Source organism: Macaca fascicularis, chromosome 4 (genome assembly GCF_037993035.2).
Source record: "Macaca fascicularis isolate 582-1 chromosome 4, T2T-MFA8v1.1".
Taxonomy (NCBI): Eukaryota; Metazoa; Chordata; class Mammalia; order Primates; family Cercopithecidae; genus Macaca; species Macaca fascicularis.
Window position 1 is genome coordinate 147,654,186 of NC_088378.1, and position 19,679 is coordinate 147,673,864.

At 42.5% G+C, this 19,679-nt stretch overlaps 2 protein-coding genes and 1 pseudogene across 22 annotated transcripts in view; 2 read left to right on the forward strand and 1 right to left on the reverse strand.

The window, feature by feature from the left end:
• The window catches only part of CARMIL1 (capping protein regulator and myosin 1 linker 1), a 349,557-nt gene extending 341,625 nt beyond the window's left edge, over positions 1–7,932 (reverse strand). For 13 of the 17 annotated variants that reach the window (XM_074038747.1, XM_065544331.2, XM_005553884.5 and 10 more), the window contains exons 1-2: positions 7,185–7,932; positions 2,135–2,232 (exon numbers count right to left, since the gene is read on the reverse strand). In XM_074038747.1, coding sequence (XP_073894848.1) covers positions 2,135–2,232; positions 7,185–7,224 — 138 coding nt within the window. In that variant the 5' untranslated portion in view covers positions 7,225–7,932. The remainder of the gene's footprint in view (positions 1–2,134; positions 2,233–7,184) is intronic. The other 4 variants (XM_074038752.1, XM_065544339.1, XM_074038748.1 and 1 more) reach the window with 2 other exon arrangements.
• LOC102142214 (cytidine monophosphate-N-acetylneuraminic acid hydroxylase) overlaps positions 1–19,679 on the forward strand; it is a 357,828-nt gene that overhangs the window by 170,959 nt on the left and 167,190 nt on the right. The gene's annotated exons all lie outside the window — the stretch shown is intronic.
• LOC102123404 (uncharacterized) lies at positions 13,117–14,933 on the forward strand (annotated as a pseudogene).

A 19,679-nucleotide genomic window follows, 5' to 3' on the forward strand; every position in this document is an offset into this window, starting at 1 on the left:
AGCCACAATGAGTTCCGATCATGCTCCTAGAAACTGCTTATATTCCATATTTGAGGAGATAAATGCTTAAACTCAAATACATTTTTAATTTGGTTACAACTTCAATCAATTCCAGCTGTTAGATGAGGCCAAAAAACTTACAATTAAGTACTAATCATAACTATTTTTAAATAGTGCTAATTTTATATTGGACATTTAAATTTGTCTTTGAAATTTTAACATGGTAAATTGCACTCATGACGTGGGTTTGTTCTTAGCATAATAATCATTTCCATATCAAATAATACCAAGTCTCAATTTTTTAGACTGTCATAGCAACCACTACCTGATATTTAAGTTGTAGAGAAGTTGATTCATTTTATAAAATTACTACATTATTAGAAACTTACTTTAAATTTATAAAAAAGCAAATGACAGAAACAATATTTCTTCTCTACACTACCACTTCCAAAACAATAACACAATCATTGTTGAACATCAAGAAAAACATAAGGAAATTTCATGTTTACTGAAGCTAAATAAAACAGAACAATGGCACCACTCATTTCTTCTATTGATAACTTAATCACGCAGTTTACATAAGCACATTTTGTTGCTGGGCAAAAGCCACTCAAGTTTTCCCACTTCAATGCCTTTACCATCCCGACTTGTGTATACAGACAACATAGAAATAGAAGTCATCCATCACGAGCATAATCCTTACTAACAAGAAAAGACAGTCACATATCCTGGGGTTAGATATTTTAGAAGATTCTCAAGACAGATGTGATCAGAAAGACGCTTCAAATTCTTTGGCAACTTTGAAGAAATGGAATATTAAAAATACTCTTTTTCAGCCAGGCACAGTGGCTCATGCCTGTAATCCCAGCACTTTGGGAGGCTGAGGCAGGCACATCGCTTGAGTCCAGGAATTTGAGAACAGCCTCAGGAATATAGGGAGACCCTGTCTCTACAAAAAATATAATTAGCCAGGCATGGTGGCTCACACCTGTAGTCCCAGCTACTCAGAAGGCTGAGGTGGGAGGATCACTTGAGGTAGAGGTAGAGGCTGCAATGAGCCGAGATCATGCCACTGTACTCCAGCCCGGGCAACAGACTGAAATCCTGTCTCAAAAAACTTTAAAAAATTAAAAAATTATTCTCTTTCAATAACATATACCTGAGATTTGTTTTAAAATTCTCCAGAGGCAAAAAAAAAAAAAAGAAAGAAAACATCACCAACCACCACCACCACCACCACCACCACCACCACCATGGGGAAGATATTTAGTATCAGTAAAATGCTGAAAATGGTTGAAGCTGGGAAGGACAGGTACACAGGGTTCGATATATTATTCTCTGTTTTTTGCATATGTTTGAAAATATCCATGTTAAAAAGTTAAACAATACTCTCTCCATCAAAATATTCTTTCTACCTAAGCTTAAATTTAGATTTGCCACAATCTCAACCTAGAAACCATTAAAATACCACAAAATGTTTTCACCTCTCTAAAGGTACAACTCTGTCACTGACACCTCTCTAAGAAGTTTTCTGCAGCAGGGCCCAATCCCTCAGCCCCTCAGCGTCTCCTCTCACAAACTGGAGGGAACCCCAAGTCTAACCACAACACTAGCAGGTGCTGCCTTCAGCAGGAGTTTCCCTCCAAAGCACCAACATCCTATGTAAAATGACAATGCTTTTTAGCTCATCACCCCTTAGATGGACTCACATATAACATCTGAGAAAATCTAATTAAGTAATTAAACTAACATGAGATGAACTTTTTAAACTCCTCCATAAGACTTTATGAATAAAGTCATAGGATCAGCCACTACACACAAAATTTAAAAGTTCCATTTAACATCAAACTCTGAATATTATGAAAACAGACTCTAAGAGATTATCTAAATATAGGGGGGAATTACAATTTTCAAAAATACAATCTAAAAGCCTTTGATCTTTAAAATTCAAATTACCCTATTTTTAACTTTTGACAAAGAAATATTCCAATTAACCTAAGACAAAATGGTCATCAGAACTTTTGAACAATATATAAAACACAGAAGTAATGCTGCATGAAAAATAAGTAATCTAAACAATGAAAAGACACTTTCATTTCTAGACATTTTAATAAAAATAAACAGTAATACTTACCAGCACTTTGTTTTCAACTTTGTCTCCCTTAACTTCCAACTTTACTTTCTTCTTCACTGAAATTTTTATCTTTCTGCCAATAACATCCTTTATGCTTTCTGAAAAAAAGGAACACTTTCATTATGTTATTAGTAAGAAAAAAAGCATTGGGGAGGAGTAAACATTTGGAGGAGTATATTTGGTTGTTTTTACTGTTGTTGTTTGCCTGGTTTTTTTTTTTGTTTGTTTTTGTTTTGAGACAGAATCTCACTCTGTCACCCAGGCTGGAGTGCAATGGCGAGATCTTGGCTCACTGCAACCTCCGCCTCCTGGGTTCAAGTGATTCTCCTGTCTCAGCTTCCCAAATAGCTGGGACTACAGGCACGCACTACCATGTCCAGCTAATTTTTGTATTTAGTACAGACGGGGTTTTACCATGTTGGTCAGGCTGGTCTTGAACTCCTGACCTCAAGTGATCCGCCTGCCTTGGCCTCCCAAAGTGCTGTGATTACAGGCATGAGTTACCGTGCCTGTTTGTCTTTTTTTACCTGTTTTGACAAGTTGGATGGTTATCACCCATCAAGTATTTAATAAACACCTACTTTGTACCTCATACTGTATATTGATATGCTGAGGCAAACATAAAAGCATGACATAATACCAGCCCATGCAAGGCATGACATAATCTTGTTTGGAAAATAAGATACAAGAAAAAACAAAAAACAGCAAACAGTGAAGTCGGACAGTATGATGAAACACTACATTGCATGCAGAACACAACAGGAATTCATAAACTCCCTCTGCCCTTGGCTGGTTACCTCTGGGGCCCAGCAGCCTCTGGGTTCACCATAGTGTCAAACAAATATTAGCACTCTCTATGAGTAAGTCTTGACATGATGGTTGGGGAATACTGCAAAACGAAACAGAACTGGGCCGGGCACGTTGGCTCACATTTGTAATCCCAGCACTTTGGGAGGCTGAGGAAGGTGGATCGCTTGAGGCCAGGAGTTCGAGACCAGCCTGGCCAACATAGAGAAACCCCGCCTCTACTAAAAAACAAAAAAATAATTAGTCAGGTGTGGTGGTGCGTGCCTGTAATCCCAGCTACTCCAGAGGCTGAAGCATGAGAATTGTTTGAACCCGGGAGGTAGAGGTTGCAGTGAGCTGAGATGATGCCACTGCATTCCAGCCTGAGCGACAGGGTGAGACTCTGTCTCAAAAAAATAAAAATAAACCAGAACTATACCAAATGATTTAGCCAAAGAAAGGCACTCCCAGACATCTGTCCTTCCAAAATCATCACAGCACAATACCCCCAAAAAGTAGTCAAAGGCAATAGAAGAAGAAATCTGGAGACTTGACATTTCAGATGGTGGTGGAAAAGTCTTCCTAGGGCTCCCATGAGCACCTCAAAATGAACATGTCTGAAATCAAACTCATTATCTCCTACTCTGGACACTAATGATGCTGGAAACTGCTTATCTCCAACTCCTTTCAGACAGCAAGTCAGTCTCCTAAAATCTACCTCCTCCACAGCTCCTGACCACCTAGGCATGAGTGCAGTAAGGGCCTCAGAATCTCTCACCAAGACTAAGTCCATGACCTCTAACCCATCAGCCCACCATCACCTCCATAATCACACTGACTCTTCCAAAACTGCGAGACTCATCATGTCTCTCCCAGTCTATGAGTTGCAGTCATTTTTGAATAAACCCAAAACGCATAGCATGCCATTCAAGGTCTTTCACATTTTTTTTCAGTGTGACTTCTCAGCACATACCTAAAGATCCAATTATCCCTAATATCTTCATCTTTTACACCCCTAGGATTGTGTATCTATTATTCTTTTTCCTGGAATGCCCTTTCCCTATTGTCCTCCTGGTTATATTCGACTTATCCTCCAAAATACAGTACCCTCTCGATGCTCCCATACCTCTGTATTCTGTATTACAATCATTTTGGTCTATTCACATGTTCAACAAATAAATATATATAGGAGTACCTCTTGTGTGCTACTAGGTGCTAGATAGAGATGGTCCTTGCATTTCACAGGAGTTTGCAATCTAGTGGAGGTCACGGACAGATGTCATAAATCAAATTCACACACAATGCATAGGATTATGGATTCGGAAGCACGCGAAGGTTTCAGGGAGGAGGGCATCCCTGAGCTGAATCTTGAAAGCATAGGAAATAAGACCCCTGGTTTCCAAAGTAGAATGTACAATACAATCCATTGAGATGAAAGAAGAAAATAGAATTTTCACTTCTACTTACAATGTGTATTTCAGTTTGTGTTTTAGATTATACACACTAAATGGAATATGTAGTTTAACAAATATATGTTTATTAAAGGGTAATCAAAATTTTCTTCTTGGAAACACCACCATGAAAGTTTAGAGCTGCTGAGATAAAGAAGAGTGAAAACGGGGAGAAAAAGACAGTGTACGCATAAACAACAGCATGGAAACCTGAGAAAACACAGCCTGTTCAAGGAACAGCAAGGAGGTGGAATGTTTGGGGCGAGGGAACATGTGGAAGAGCTCAGTGCGCTTTGAGTTCTTCACACAGCTTCTATCTTATCAGAACTCCAAACAAGCACAGGCCACTCCTCCCTCCCCTAGAAGAATTGTGGGAAATGGGCATCTGAAATTGACTTAAGAACATATACAACTGGAAAGAGACTGGAAAATCATACACCCAAAGATTTAAAATAACTACCTCTACGTGGTAATAGGAGTGATATATATTCTTCTTATTCTTCTCTGCATTTAAATTTTTTCTACAAAAAGTTTGTAACACTTTTTTTTTTTTTTTTGAGACGGAGTTTCGCTCTTATTGCCCAGCCTGGAGTGCAATGGCGCGATCTCGGCTCACCGCAACCTCCGCCTCCCGGGTTCAAGAGATTCTCCTGCCTCAGCCTCCCAAGGAGCTGGGATTACAGGCATACACCACCACGCCCAGCTGATTTTTGTATTTTTAGGAGAGACGAGGTTTCTTCCTGTTGGTCAGGCTGGTCTTGAACTCCTGACCTCAGGTGATCCACCCACCTCGGCCTCCCAAAGTGCTGGGATTACAGGTGTGAGCCACTGCACCCAGCCAAGTCCAACACCTTTTAAATACCTTGAGGGAATCTTAAGGGAAAACACAGAGGTTTTAATGTGGACGGTCGCCATTTTGAATTGATCAGAGCAGAACTCTTGTGAGCACTTGAATTTAGAGGAAAGCAGGTGCAGGAATTTATTCCATCCCAGCCTAACTTGACCACTGAAAGGTACAGAAAAATAATATCAGGCATAATATGTCACTCTGTTGAAAGATATATGACAGGCAATACTTAATAAAAACAAAAATTCCATTTCAAGATAAAGGTCAAATTCAACTTTTAAAATATACAAACTATTCCTTTTGAGAACCATGAATAGAAACCCAGACACCTTATTTCCACTCTATCCTTCACTCTTTCTCTTGGGTCTAAGTAATTACCTATACTTTCCATTTCCAGACTCAAGGACAACTCCTTATATAAATTAAAAATCTGCCGCCCACTTTAGCCATCCTTATCCCCTGACCAGCCAGGCAAGTCCTGCCCTAAACTCATTCTCAGGATCTCTGGAAGCATCTTCAGAGCCTCTGGCGTTTGCTTGGGGTGTTGGAAAGGTCGCAGACTCCCAGAAGCGGATGGGTCACTCACTCCAGCAAAAGATGCAGACTCCACAGGGTTGGGGAGAGAGAAGAGGGCCTGCTGGAATCATGTAAGAGGTGTGTGCGTGTGTGCGTGTGTGCGCGCGCGCGTGTCTGTGAATAACTTCATACTGTAAATTCTGGTAAAAGTTCAGGTTTGTCTGTAATTCAGCAGAAGTAGAGGCTTCCACACAAACCTAGCAACAGCCTCTCTACATCAAGTTTTACCTGCTGAGTTAACAGTCACCAATGGACGGGCATACACAAATTCCTCCAAAGTATTATTAGCTAAAAGGAACAACAGAGAGGCAAATTCCACACATGGAGATGAATGGGTGCTCAGAACTTCCGCTTGTTGACAGCACCGATTAAACATCATCTTTGTGAGCTGTAGGCTGTGTAGTGTGCCAAGAATGGTACAGTAGGGAATATAGGTCACTAGGGCTCAAAACACATCTGCACACAGACGCACATACCTTGTTACAATACAACATGCTACCCACATATACATGCTTAAATGCTAGGTTTTAAGAACACTCTCCCATCCTATTTCAGCTCTGCCATTTTAACCCTCCAGATAATTAAGTTAAACCCCAAGACTTAACCAGGCCCGCCCCCACCACCACCAAAAAAAAACCTCAAGGTACTCAAACAATGGGTCATCTTGCACAGGGTAACACACACAGGTTCCCTAAGAGATCCCCGGTAGGGAGAATCGGTAGGTTAATCATTATTAAAATAAGGCTTTTATCATTAACCCTCTATTTCCTGTCCCGAGTCTGCGTCAGCCCTGTAACCCTTTCGCTATCAGATGACTACACCAAGCCACGCCTTGCCAGGCCCAGTCATTTTACCAGACTAGCTCCCACTCCCCGAAGTCTGCGTGTCAGAAGATCACCTCCCGCGGGGCATTTTCAGGAAGGCGCCTGACACGTGCCGGAGACGACCTACTGTGCGCTCTCCACCTGTCCTTCCGATAGGCTTTCCCGCACTTTCCCGAGTTTGGGGCAGTGGGCTGGGCGCCGTAAAGGGCTCCCCTCGCTTGCAGAACTCCCAAGTCTAAGAACTCCCAAGCCCCCTTCTTCCACCAACCTGGACCCCCGCGTCTGGGCAGGAGGAGGTTCCCAGGGCTCACAGTCGAGACCCCCCTCCCACCAACCTCCCGAGGACTCCCGATTCCTCCCCGACGCCTTCCCTCTCCGCACTTGGCTCTAAAGGCGGTCGAATGGGAACAAACTTCCCAGCGCCCCCAGTGACCCTGCCCAACACCACTCTGCCCTAAGGGGCGCCGAGACTTCTTGGGACCTACGGGAAGGCAGAGGTGGGAAGGGAGGTGGAGGTGAGGAGTACGCAGAGGAAGATGGAAAACCAACAACCGCGCGAATCTTACCTATCAACTCCCTGGGAACATCAGAGCTCTCCTCGGTCATGGTTGCCCTGTAGGTGCGGGGGTTATTGCAGGTCCAACTCTGATTTATGGCCCCCTGCCCTTCCCCGAACACCTTTAATTTTTTTAGAGAGGCAGATGCAGCTTGCAAATGGGAGTGGGCAAGAAAAGGGGGGCGGAGATACAATTTTGCCGCGCGCCCCCCGCCCCACCAAAAAAAAAAAAAAAAAAGAGTTGCAATGCGAGGCAGATTTGCTGCTGCTGCTACATGACGCCTCCTCGCAGTTCCCGGGGGCGGAATAAGGAGCGAACAGGATTACGAGCCGGCGCGGGTCGCCGGGCGACTGTGGCGCCTGCTCCTCCTCCCGGCTCGCTAGTCCCCGGCGGGGCTCCGGCCGGCGTAGATCCCGCCCAGTCTCCGCGCCGCACCTACAGCCCTAGGTGAAAGCGGAAGGCGTGGGAGAGGGCGGGGAGAGCGGCGCCGGGCGGGGGGAGTAGGTTTTCCTAGCGCTCCTGACGGGCTCCGGCTGGGCGGGGGCAGCTCCGGCCCTCCTCCTTCTCCTTCTTCTCTTCCTCCTGCTTTTCCTCCTCACCTCGCGAGAGCCGGCCTCCGCACCCGTGCCAGGCCGGCCTCCGGTGCCCGGGCGCTGGGTCCCCAGCGTGTGGCTCACCCCCAGGAGAGACGCTGCGCTGTGCTGCGGTGGCGGCGGCGGGCACCGCGCCCCTCCTTGCAGCCTCCCTCCCAAACCGCAAAAGCCCTGCGTCTGGAGAGGGGGCGAGCGAGCGCGCAAGAGAGCCCGGGAGCCATCTGCTGGCTGCGAGGGAGGAGAGCCTGCTGAGCTGGGCTTTCCGATTCCTTGTCCCCACCTCGGGGCGGGCCAAGGGACCCGGAGGACAGGAGACTGCAGATTTTGCAGACCCGTCTATACGGAAGCTGGTTCTTTTTGGGACCCTCTTACGCACTTTTTGTTTTTCAGCCCTCCAGGTGACGTGTCATTTCATCAGCGCTATTCTTCATTTCTGGTGAGCTAGACGAAACCTGTGAACACTAATCATGCGGTGAGAAGACACTTTTTTGTGTGCGTTCAACGGGTGCTCTGCGGCCGCACTTAGCAATCTCAGCCACTCCCGTTGAGAGCGCCTTGGAAAATGCCTTTCACTCAAAAGTCTTCTTTTATCCTCGGGGCACATTCGGGAAGCTGAGCTTTAATCATTGGAGCCTAAGTAAGCCTGCGGATAGGTCTGATCCTACCTGGGCCCAGACTCCCTATGACTTCCCTGAGCTCCATCCCCAGAGTGAACCGTTCAACTTCAGGGCCAAGAATACTTTGCCTCAATCGCTGCTTTTTAGCCTAGGGCTAGGAATGTCCCAGACTGTCTAATCAGGTTGTGCTTTTAAAGGACAGAAAAGGAGGAAAGGAAAGGGAATCCATGCACTTGGCCATCTAATTTTAAACACTGCTGTTGACCTTGGATCTCTTAGAATAATCTTCAGCCCTACAGCCAGGCCTTACCACTAAGGATTTGCCAATCTGGCCCGTTCCCACCCTCCTTAACCTCTCCCACTCCCCACTCTATTACAGCCAGATTCACTGTTTGCTTCCTCCTTCCTCGTAAGGTTATCTGATTCTTATCTATGTTTTCAAGGTCATCCCAACGGTCTACCTTCTTTGTGAATATTTTCCAGGGATTGTCAGATTACTGTGCCTCTAGAATATGCCTAGAATATCCCTATGCCTCTAGAATATATATTGCCTGAAACACACTTTTCTAAGCCCAACCATACAGTGTCTTGTTTCATTGCTTGTCTATTTGTCTGGTTTTACTATCTAACTCTTGCATTGTCCCCTGAGTTTGGATTTTTTCTGCCCACCTAGACTGTAGGTGAGTTGAAAGTGGGAATTTATCTTAGACTTTTGAACTTCTTCAACAGCCTAGTTCAAAGCAGGTGTTCAATAAACATTTGTTAACTGATTTTAGAGGTTTGGACCTCAGGCCTCCAACCATTCATTTCAAAAGTGGGCAATTTATTTAAGCTAGACATTTCCTTAATGCATTAAATGTATTTTTTTCTGCAATAAATGGAAATTAACATCTCAAACTGTCTTTCATTCAACCGGGTGTATTAAGGAGGACTTTTCTGACACATACCAATGAAGTTTCAGAAATGCCCTGAAGTTTCCAAACCATGTGATAACTTGTGAAAATAAGAACAAAAGTTTGTCTTTTTTTTTTTTTTTCCTGTGGCCTGGGTGATGGAAAGAATAAAGGGAAGGCTGTATGGCAGTTCTGTAATTCAGTACTCTTTGGCTTCTTTTAAAGGAAGCTGGGGTTTCAATAAAAGAATCATTTTCACTGCAACAGGATCCTGATTGGCTCCTGCATCTCTGAAGAAGTGAATTCAAATGAATCTCCTATCGCAACACTGTAAAATGACTGATTTTGGAAATCAAAGTCATTACTTCTCGGTTGCAAAACTCAAATGTGTTTAAGAATAGCAAGCAGAGAACTCCAAGGAGCACTGTTTGTAAAGCTGTAAACCCAACAAGCAGTAAACACCCCCAGCACCATAAAACCATGGTGCCAGCTTAGACAATACAGTTTGCATTTTGAGATGGGTGCTTGTTTACTGAATCTACCTACCCCTCCCACTGCTACTGCTGCAAAAACAAACTTTTCTCACTCCATCCCTCCAACTTCCTCAAATTCATCCCTGTTTATATAGTCTTGAAGAAAAGAGTGATCAAACCACTACATGAAACTGATTGCATTACATATGTGATTAGCCATAGCTTCATCTAAGTAAGTATTTACATGTGGCTGTATTTAAGCCATACAACTAGTACCGATAATCTGAAAGCTGTTAGTAGGATAAAACTTTTTCAGAGAATCCCTACTGCATTTGAATCTGTGCAATGTTAAACATTTAACATATAGTGAGTGGCAACACTATTTTGAAAAGTTATCCCTGGATTTTTATTTTTAATTCTGAGCATATATTCACATCTATATAGTACATTTTGTAACACATTATGGTCAGAAAACACTCTGAATAAAAACGTTTGCAGAGGCCGGGCGCGGTGGCTCAAGCCTGTAATCCCAGCACTCTGGGAGGCCGAGGCGGGCGGATCACGAGGTCAGGAAATCGAGACCATCCTGGCTAACACGGTGAAACCCCGTCTCTACTAAAAAAAAAAACAAAAAACAAAAAAAAAAACAAAAAACGTTTGCAGAAAATAGTGTCTCTAAAATGACCCAACATACTATCATTAGACCCGTATCATGTAATGATTAAACCCATGGAGACAAAGCAAACAAAAAAGATAAGAAGAAATCAGCATTCTAACAAAAAAAAAATCACAAACTTACGTAGGTCCATTTCTGATCTTGTCTGCTGCATTCAGAACTGGTTTTAAAATGGAAAGGTATTCAGAAATGTGGGACCCACCGGCATTTTACTCCCCAAGTAATGATTTTAAGGTTACCTCCCACCCCCAGTAACCACTGGGGAAGAGGCCTTCTTAAGAAAGTGTGTTTTTCAACTTGGTTAATAAAGATCTTTCAGGAGAGTATGCAATGTGAACTAAGCTTGCAAACACCTCTAAGAAAACTTAGTTTATCTCTGACTAGAAGACAGTGGAAGGTAAATGACTATTAAACAGTACTCCTTTAAAGTATTTGCAAATGAAATTATATGAGACCTGAGATTTGCTTGAAAATAGCCCATGGAGATGTTGGGGGGTGGAGAGGATTGAGTAGTGATATAGACGAAATCAGAGTGACCCTCTTGTTGATTTTTGCTGCAGCTGGATATGAGATCCATGGGAATTCATTGCTTTCACTTTTGTATGTGTTTGCAATGTTTCATAACAATAATAAAACAGAACACATCCTTAACAGATATGATTGAACAAAAAGGAGGAAAACCAACTCAGTCATTAATTCAGAACACATCTGTTTGAATGTGCCATAATTAGAGCTCCCAGTTTTACAATGGTTTTCCAACTTCAGAACACTTGAACACTTCAATAGATAACATGTTGTCTTGATTCAAAGAAACATTTTCTCATGTTAAAGTTAATGAAATCTGAATGCATTTTATAATTGGTATAGACAGTTAAAATCATGCTTCTCACACCCCATTCCCAACACAAATGCAAAATACATTATGAAATCCATGATTCATCTGGCAATAAGTGACCTGTGACAAGTGAGGAAATAAGGGTTTGACATATCGGAGCTACCCAGTGACTCCTTGGGTAAAAAGTATAATTACTATATCTTTATTACAATGAGGAAATAAGTTCACATTTGTGGAGTGACTTGCCCAAAGTCACAGCCTTAAGAGTCAAAGATTGAACTCAGAATTTGAGATTTCCAGGTAAATGTTCATTTTACTATAGTTGTTGTTGTTTTGAGACAGGGTCTTGCTCAGTTGCCCAGGCTGGAGTGCAGTGGCACGTGATCTTGGCTCACTCCAACCTCCGCCTCTTGGGTTCAAGTGATTTTCTTGCCTCAGCCTCCCGAGGAGAGTAGCTGGGACTATAGGTGTGTGCCACCATGTTGGGCTAATTTTTATATTTTTAGTAGAGACAGTGTTTCCTCATGTTGGCCAGGCCGGTCTCAAACTCCCAACCTCAAATGATCCTCCAGCCTCGACCTCCCAAGTGCTGGAATTACAGGTGTAAGCCACAACGCCCGACCCATTTTACTATAATTTTTATGCTACTCTACAGGCTCCTAGACTAAGTTCCCTGGGACGCATTCAGGTGACCAGGGCTCGGCCCCACTCACCTACAAGGAGCTCCTTCTCTAGGAGGATGATCAAGATGAGCTTCGATCGCCCTGCAACTAGCCCAGTGCCAGCCACATAGTAGGTGAAGGAAAACTCCTTTAGAAGGGTCAATTAAGCCAAGTCCTTTTATAAAATAATAAATGCAAAATATGCTAGATGTCAAAATGTGTTCAGTAAGTGCTATAGAAACTTGTAGGAGGGGGAGAGAGGAAGCGCTACAATGTGGAAAGGTTCTTATATAAATTGACTCGGCAAATATGAGTTGAGCACTTACTATTTGCCAGAGGTTATAATGGTAAATTATGTGGCTGCTTCATGCAACCCTCATGGAGCAGTCTAGAGGAGAAAGAGAGCAAGACTCACACACACACACACACACACACACACAGCAACATCTTTTATAACTTAATCTTAGAAATGACATACCATCACTTCTGTTCTATTTTACTGGTCACATGGATCAACCCAGGTCATTGGAGGAAGGTGACACACAAGAATGTGAATACCAAGAGTTGGGGATCATTGAGGACCATCTTAGAGAATGGCTAAAGGAGAGAGAGAGAAAAAAAATGGCTAATGGCTAATGTAGAGAAAGTAAAGGATCAATGATTAGAGTAGCTGGGAATCAGGAAGGTAAGATGTCCAGTTGGGAAGTTAAGAAAAAAATATTTCAAGAAGGGAGAAAGGGTTAACAGTGTCCTGTGCTGCTTCAAAGTCAAATTTGATAAGGAATAATAATGCATTACTTGAACTTGGTAATAAAGGAGGTATTGTTTTCTGTGGAAAGATACAGTTTAGTAAAATGACAGAGAAGATAAAGTGCCATGGGTTGAAGCACGATCAGGAGATGGAAAAGATGAAGGGAAAAAGGGAATACACATGACTCTAGAATTTTGAGGGGGACAAAAAGGAGAGAAGTAGCCAAAGGCCTCCGTAGAAGACTTTCTGTTAACCCTGGAAGATTTAATACTTACATTTATTTCTGCCACTTTCCAATGAGAGGAGAAGAATAAAACATGCATCGAGTCTCTAATGTAGATTGTGTCAATATTATTACTTGCTCATTACTTGTAACAAATGTACCACACTGATGCAAAACAATAATAAGGGACTCCGCCGAGGTAGGAAGCATATGGAAACTCTCTGTGCTTTCTGCTCGATTTTTCTGTAGACCTAAAACTATTCTTAAAAAAAGAAGACTGCTCTTCCTCTCAGTTCCATATTGAACTCAATTTGGAAAAGACAAGTCCGGGCTCAAAATGGAGGCATATGATCCAAAGGAACCAGAGCACTTCAGAAAACTGTTTACTGGTGTTCTGAGCTTTGAAAATACAGACGATAGTTTAAGAGAACATTTTGAGAAATGGCGCATACTCACAGACTGTGTGATAATGAGAGACTCCCAAACAACACGTTCCAAAGGCTTTGATTTTGTGACTTACTCATGCGTTGAAGAGGTGGATACAGAGACATGTCCTCAACCACACAAGGCTGACAGGTGTGTACTGGAACCAAAGAAAGCTGTTTCTAGAGAGGATTCTATAAGGCCTGATGCCCATCTAACTGTGAAGAAAATCTTTGTTTGTGATATCAAGGAAGATAGAGAAGAATATAATTTGAGAGAGTACTTTGAAAAGCATGGCAAGGCCAGGTGCAGTGGCTCACGTTTGTAATTCCAAATGTTTTAGGAGGCCAAAGTGGGTGAATTGCTTGAGCCCAGAAGTTTGGGACGGACCAGACTGGGTAACATAATGAAACTCCGTCTCTACAAAAATTGCAAAAATTAGCCGCGCATAGTGGCACGTGCCTGTGGTCCCGGCTATTTGGGGGGCTGAGGTGGGAGGATTACTTGAGCCTGGGAGGTAGAGGGTGCAGAGCCAAGATTGCACCACTATACTCCAGCCTGGGTGACAGAGTGAGACCCTGTCTCAAAAAAAGAAAAGAAGGAAAGTGAGAAAGAGAGAGGAAAGAAAAGTATGGCACTATTTAAACCATAGACGTTATGGAAGGCAGGCAGTGGAAAAAAGAGGGGATTTGCTTTTTTAAAATTTACTTTTATTTATTTTTTATTTTGAGACAGGATCTCCCTTTGTCACCGAGACTGGAGTGCAGTGGCCTGATCATAGCTCACTCAATCCCTTGGGCTCAAGCAATCCTCCCACCTCAGCCTCCCAAGTAGCTGGGAGCAAAGACATGTGCCATTACACCCAGCTGATTTTTAAATTTTTTATAGAGATGGAGTCTCCTTATGTGGCTCAGGCTGGTCTCAAACTCCTGGGATCAAACGATCCTCTCACCTTGGCCCCTAAAGTGCTTGGGAGGAGTAAGCCACTGCACCTGGCCTTGCCATAACTTTTTAGGATCATAATACAGTTGATAAAGTTGTAATTGTCACAGAGGAAACTTTGGAGGCGGTGGAGGTAATTTTGGTGGAAAAGGAGGCGATGGTGGTGGAGGCACTGGCAGCAGAGGTAGTTGTGGAGGAGGTGATGGCAAATATAATGGATTTGGAAGTGATGGTGGCAACTATGGTGGTGGTCCTGGTTATAGTAGAATAGGGGGCTATGGTGGTAGTGGACCAGGACATGAACACCAAGGTGGTGGATTTGGTGGCATTGGTGGAGGATGTGATGGTTGCAATGAAGGGTGAAATTTTGACAGTGGTAACTATGGTGGTGGCGGGAAGTATAATGATTTTAGAAATTATAGTGGACAACAGCAATCAAATTATGGACCCATGAAAGGAGGCTTTCTGGGTGGAAGAAGCTCGGGCAGTCCCTATGGTGACGGTTATGGATCTGGTGGTAGAAGTGGTGGATATGATAGCAGAAGGTTCTAAAAAACAGCAAAAAAGGGCTTCAGTTCCTAGCAGGAGATAAAGTGAGGAGTTACCAGGAAAGCAGCAGGTTACTTTGAGACAGTCGTCTCAAATGCATTAGAGGAACTAGAAAAATCTGCCATAAAAGGAATAATTATCCATAGTTAGAAAAGTTACTGCAGCTTAAATAGGAAACCCTTCTTGTTCAGGACTGTCATAGCCACAGTTTGCAAAAAGTACAGCTCTTGATTAATGCAATGTAGTGTCAATTAGATGTACATTCCTGAGGTCTTTTATCTGTTGTAACTTTTTATTTTTCTTTTCATTACATCAGGTGGATGGCCCTGTAAATTGTGGTAGTGGTACCAGGAATAAAGAATTAAAGAGCTTTTAACTTTTCAAAAAAAAGAAGCCTAATAATTTATACGAAAATGCATAAAGCGGCCAGGTGCGGTGGCTCACACCTGTAATCCCAGCACTTTGGGAGGCAGAGGTGGGTGGATCACGAGGTCAGGAGTGCGAGACCTGCCTGACCAAGATGGTGAAACCCCATCTCTACTAAAAATACAAAAAAAAAAAAAATTAGCCAGGCATGGTGGTGGGCGCCTGTAATCCCAGCTACTCTCGAGGCTCAGGCAGAGAACTGCTTGAACCTAGGAGGCAGAGGTTGCAGTGAGCCGAGATTGCGCCACTGCACTCCAGCCTGGGTGACAGAGGGAGACTCTGTCTCAAAAACAAAACAAAACAAAACAAAAAAAAAAACAATGCATAAAGCCACAAGGACAAAGAAAACAGGAGATAGTAGCGAACAAGAAAATTCAACATTTTGGAACTGAGAAAGCTAATAGAGGAATGGTAGGTGACTTAGCAGACAGGTGAAAGATAAACTCTCCAGGGAGAGAGTGAATAAAAAGCAAGTTAATTTCTATAGCAGAATCCAAGAAAAATCTCAGGAACTAGATACACAAGTTATCTCTAAATGTGGAAGTACAGAATGAAGGAGGATTGGTAAAGAATTTAAAAGCTCTAGACACTCCATAGATTCCCTCCTCTACCTTACAAAGCCAGTCTACTGCACCCCCTGCACAGCTGCCTCAGATGGGAAGTTAACTCTTTGGAGAGGTTAAACCAAAAAAGACCTAGTCTTGGAACAGCAGAGGGTAAAAGTGAGAAGCCATACCATATGGAAAGGGAAACATTCCTAAATATAAACCCCTCAAAAATTCCTTCTCTGTTTAGTTATCAGAAGTCTAGCAGCAAGGCTTATAATCCCATTCAGAGAATTGGAGAATTCCTCTCCTATGTTATTAATCATCTTTAAATGAAAAACCAATGAGATACTGACCTACGGGGACTGGCTAGTGAATAGGTCAAGTCCCCACCTGTCCCCCTCAATTGAGACCCACCATTTGACAAACCCTGCCCATTCATGTAAAGCTTCAGATCAGCTTTGTTATGCCTCACTGTAAATATAGACATCAAAGGCACACTCACGTTTGAGGACAGCCTCTACCATGAAAGCCAGAGACCAAAACAAACAAACCCCAACAAGGGACGTAGAAGAGCATGGAAGTGAAAGAAAACTTCAAAAATCTGTAGTGAAAGACATTCTGCCTCTGGCTGCAATGGAATAACAAGGATTGGACATTCTCTCCCACCAAAACCCAGAAAAATATGCAGAACATAAAAAGCTCTTATTTTTTCAAACATTGGACATCAGGTAAGACAAGACTTTAATCACTAAAAGAAGTTGAAACAAACAAGGTGATCACTCTGATTGCCCCTGATTTCTTTCTGGAAATAACCAGATTGTGGATGCAAAGAGGGGGATCCTAAACAGAGTCTACTGAGTCAAGGAGATGTAGGGATCGGAGAGGCCAAGAGCGCTGAATGTTTTGAGGTAGAGTTCTAGGGAGGAGGGAGCTGTGCTGAAAAGAGCTCCAGAAATCTGCAGAGAGGTCTCTTTGAGTCCTTGCTGTGTATGTGGCCAGCCAGGCATAGGGTGAAACTCTACAAGGGCAGGCAAAAACCACTGGAGAGTTGTAAGGTGAACTACTTCTAGAGCTTACACGGGGCAGACAGATATTTGAGTTCTGACCAGTCCAAGTGGGAAGTTCTCTGTTCTCATTCTGGGCATCTAGTGGAGACTTTGAGAAGCTGGGAACAGAAGAGAAAATAAAATCCAAAGTAAATAGAAGAAAGAAAATAATACAGGTCATAGCAGAAATCAATGAAATTGAAATTGGACCCATAATTTTTTAAAATTAGTAAAACTTAATCTGGGTCTTTGCAAAAAAAAATATTAAATTTTATGCAACACTTGGTGGACTGATCAAGACAAAAAGAAGACACAAATGACCAATATTAGGAATCAGAAGGAGGGGGACATGATTACAAATATTAAAAGGGATAATATTGGAGCTATTATGAAGAACATTATGTCAATAAATTTGACAGGTTAAATGAAACCTACACATCCCTTGAAAGATAGAAATGTCAAAAGTGTCTCAAGAAGAAATAGAAAAAATCTGAAAAACCCTATATATACTAAAGAAATTTGAATTTCAAAATAAAAACCTCTCCATCAAGAAAAGGAAAAACAGTCACATCAATTATCTCTATAGACACACACACACAAACAACCATAAGACAAAATTCAACACCCATTCAAAATAACAACTCTCATTAACTAGGAATAGAGGATAATTTCCTCAAATTAATAAATTGAATCTATGAAAAACCTATAGCTAATGTTATTTTAAATGGTGAAAGCACTTAGTCCCCCTTATGCTTCCCCGCTTAAATTAGGACCAAGACAAGAGTATCTACTTTTCCTACTTAAACTCAATATTATGCTAGAAGTCTTAGCCATTCTAATAAGGCAAGAATAAGAAACGAAAGACATAATGGGCAGAAAGGAAGAAAAGCCTGTCTTATTTGAAGATGGCATGACTGTATACATAGAAAATCCTAAGCAGTCCAGGCGCGGTTGCTCACTCCTGTGATCCCAGCACTTTGGGAGGCCAAGGCAGGTGGATCACGAGGTTAGGACATTGAGACCATCCTGGCTAACACAGTGAGACCCCGTCTTTACCAAAAATACAAAAAGTTAGCCAGGCGTATTGGCGGGCACCTGTAGTCCCAGCTACTCGGGAGACTGAGGCAGGAGAATGGCGTGAACCCGGGAGATGGAGCTTGCAGTGAGCCGAGATCATGCCACTGCACTCCAGGCCGGGCAACAGAACAAGACTCCATCTCAAAAAAAGAAAGAAAAGAAAATCCTAAGCAAACTACCAAAAAAGCTACTAGAAATAATAAATGAGTCTAGCAAAGTTGCAGGACACAGGTCAATACACAATGAATTGGATTTTCACATACCGGCAATGAAAAATTGGTAACTGACCGGGCGCGGTGGCTCACGCCTGTAATCCCAGCACTTTGGGGGGCCAAGGCGGGCAGATCACGAGGTCAGGAGATCGAGACCATCCTGGCTAACACGATGAAACCCCATCTCTACTAAAAATACAAAAAATTAGCCGGGTGTGGTGGCGGGCACCTGTAGTCCCAGCTACTCGGGACGCTGAGGCAGGAGAATGGCGTGAACCCGGGAGGCAGAGCTTATAGTGAGCCGAGATTGCGCCACTGCACTCCAGCCTGGGCAACAGAGCGAGACTCCATCTCAAAAAAAAAAAAAAAGAAAAAAAAAAGTAAAATTGGTAACTGAAATTTTTAAAAAATCATTTTTAGTGACATCAAAGTATTTAATAAGCAGGGATGAATTTAATAAAACAGACACAAGACATGTACAGTGAAAGCTACAAAACATTGCCAAGACAATGTAATGAAGAGCTAAATAATTCTACAACATATCAATTTCCATGGGTTGGAAGACTCAGTCAATATGGTTAAGTTACCAATTCTTAAATTGAACTACAGACATTAATGAAATCCCAGTAAAAATATAAGGAGGATTTTCTGTGGAAATTAACAGGATAATTCTAAAATTCATATGAAAATCCAAAAGATCCAGCCTGGGTACTGTAGTTGGACCCCTTCTCTAAAAAAATGTTTTAAAAAAATACCCAGGCATGGTGGTGTGCACCTGTAGTCCCAGCTACTCAGGAGACTAACTTGGGTGGATTGCTTGAGCCCAGGAGGTTGAGACTGCATTGAGCCAGGATCATGTTGTTGCACTTCAGCCTGGGTGACAAAGTAAGACCCTGTCTCAAAAACAAATAAACATTGTATTTGTGAGAGGTGTCATATTGTTTAAAAAAAAAAAAAAAGAAAAGAAAAACAAACAGAAGAATAGAAAATCCAAAGGAGTTAAAATAGTCAAAGCAATTTTGAAGAAGAACAAAGTTACAGAACTTACACTACCTAAATTTGAGACTTACTATAAAGCTGTTACAATTACAATTACATGTATCTACATGATATTGGGGTGGGGCACAGTGGCTAACACCTGTAATTCTGAGGTAGGAGGATCGCTTGAGTCCAGGAGTTTGAGACCAGCTAGGGCAACATAGTGAGACCTCATCTCTATAAAATAAAAAAAGAAAGATAGTGACATTGGCATTTTATTGTATGTATGTATGTATGTATGTATCGAGACAGGGTCTTACTCTATCACCCAGGCTACAGTACAAGGATGCCTTCATAGCTCACTGCAGCCTCCTGGGTTCAAGTGATCCTCCTGCTGCTTCAGGCTGCCAAGTGGCAAAAATCACAGGTGTGTGCTACCATGCCTGGCTAATGATTTTTATTTTTATTTTTTGTAGAGACAAGATCTCACTGTGTTGCCTAGGCTGGTCTCAAATTCCTCAAATTCCTCAAGTGATCCTCCTACCTAAGCCTCCCAAAGTGTAGGGATTTATAGGTGTGA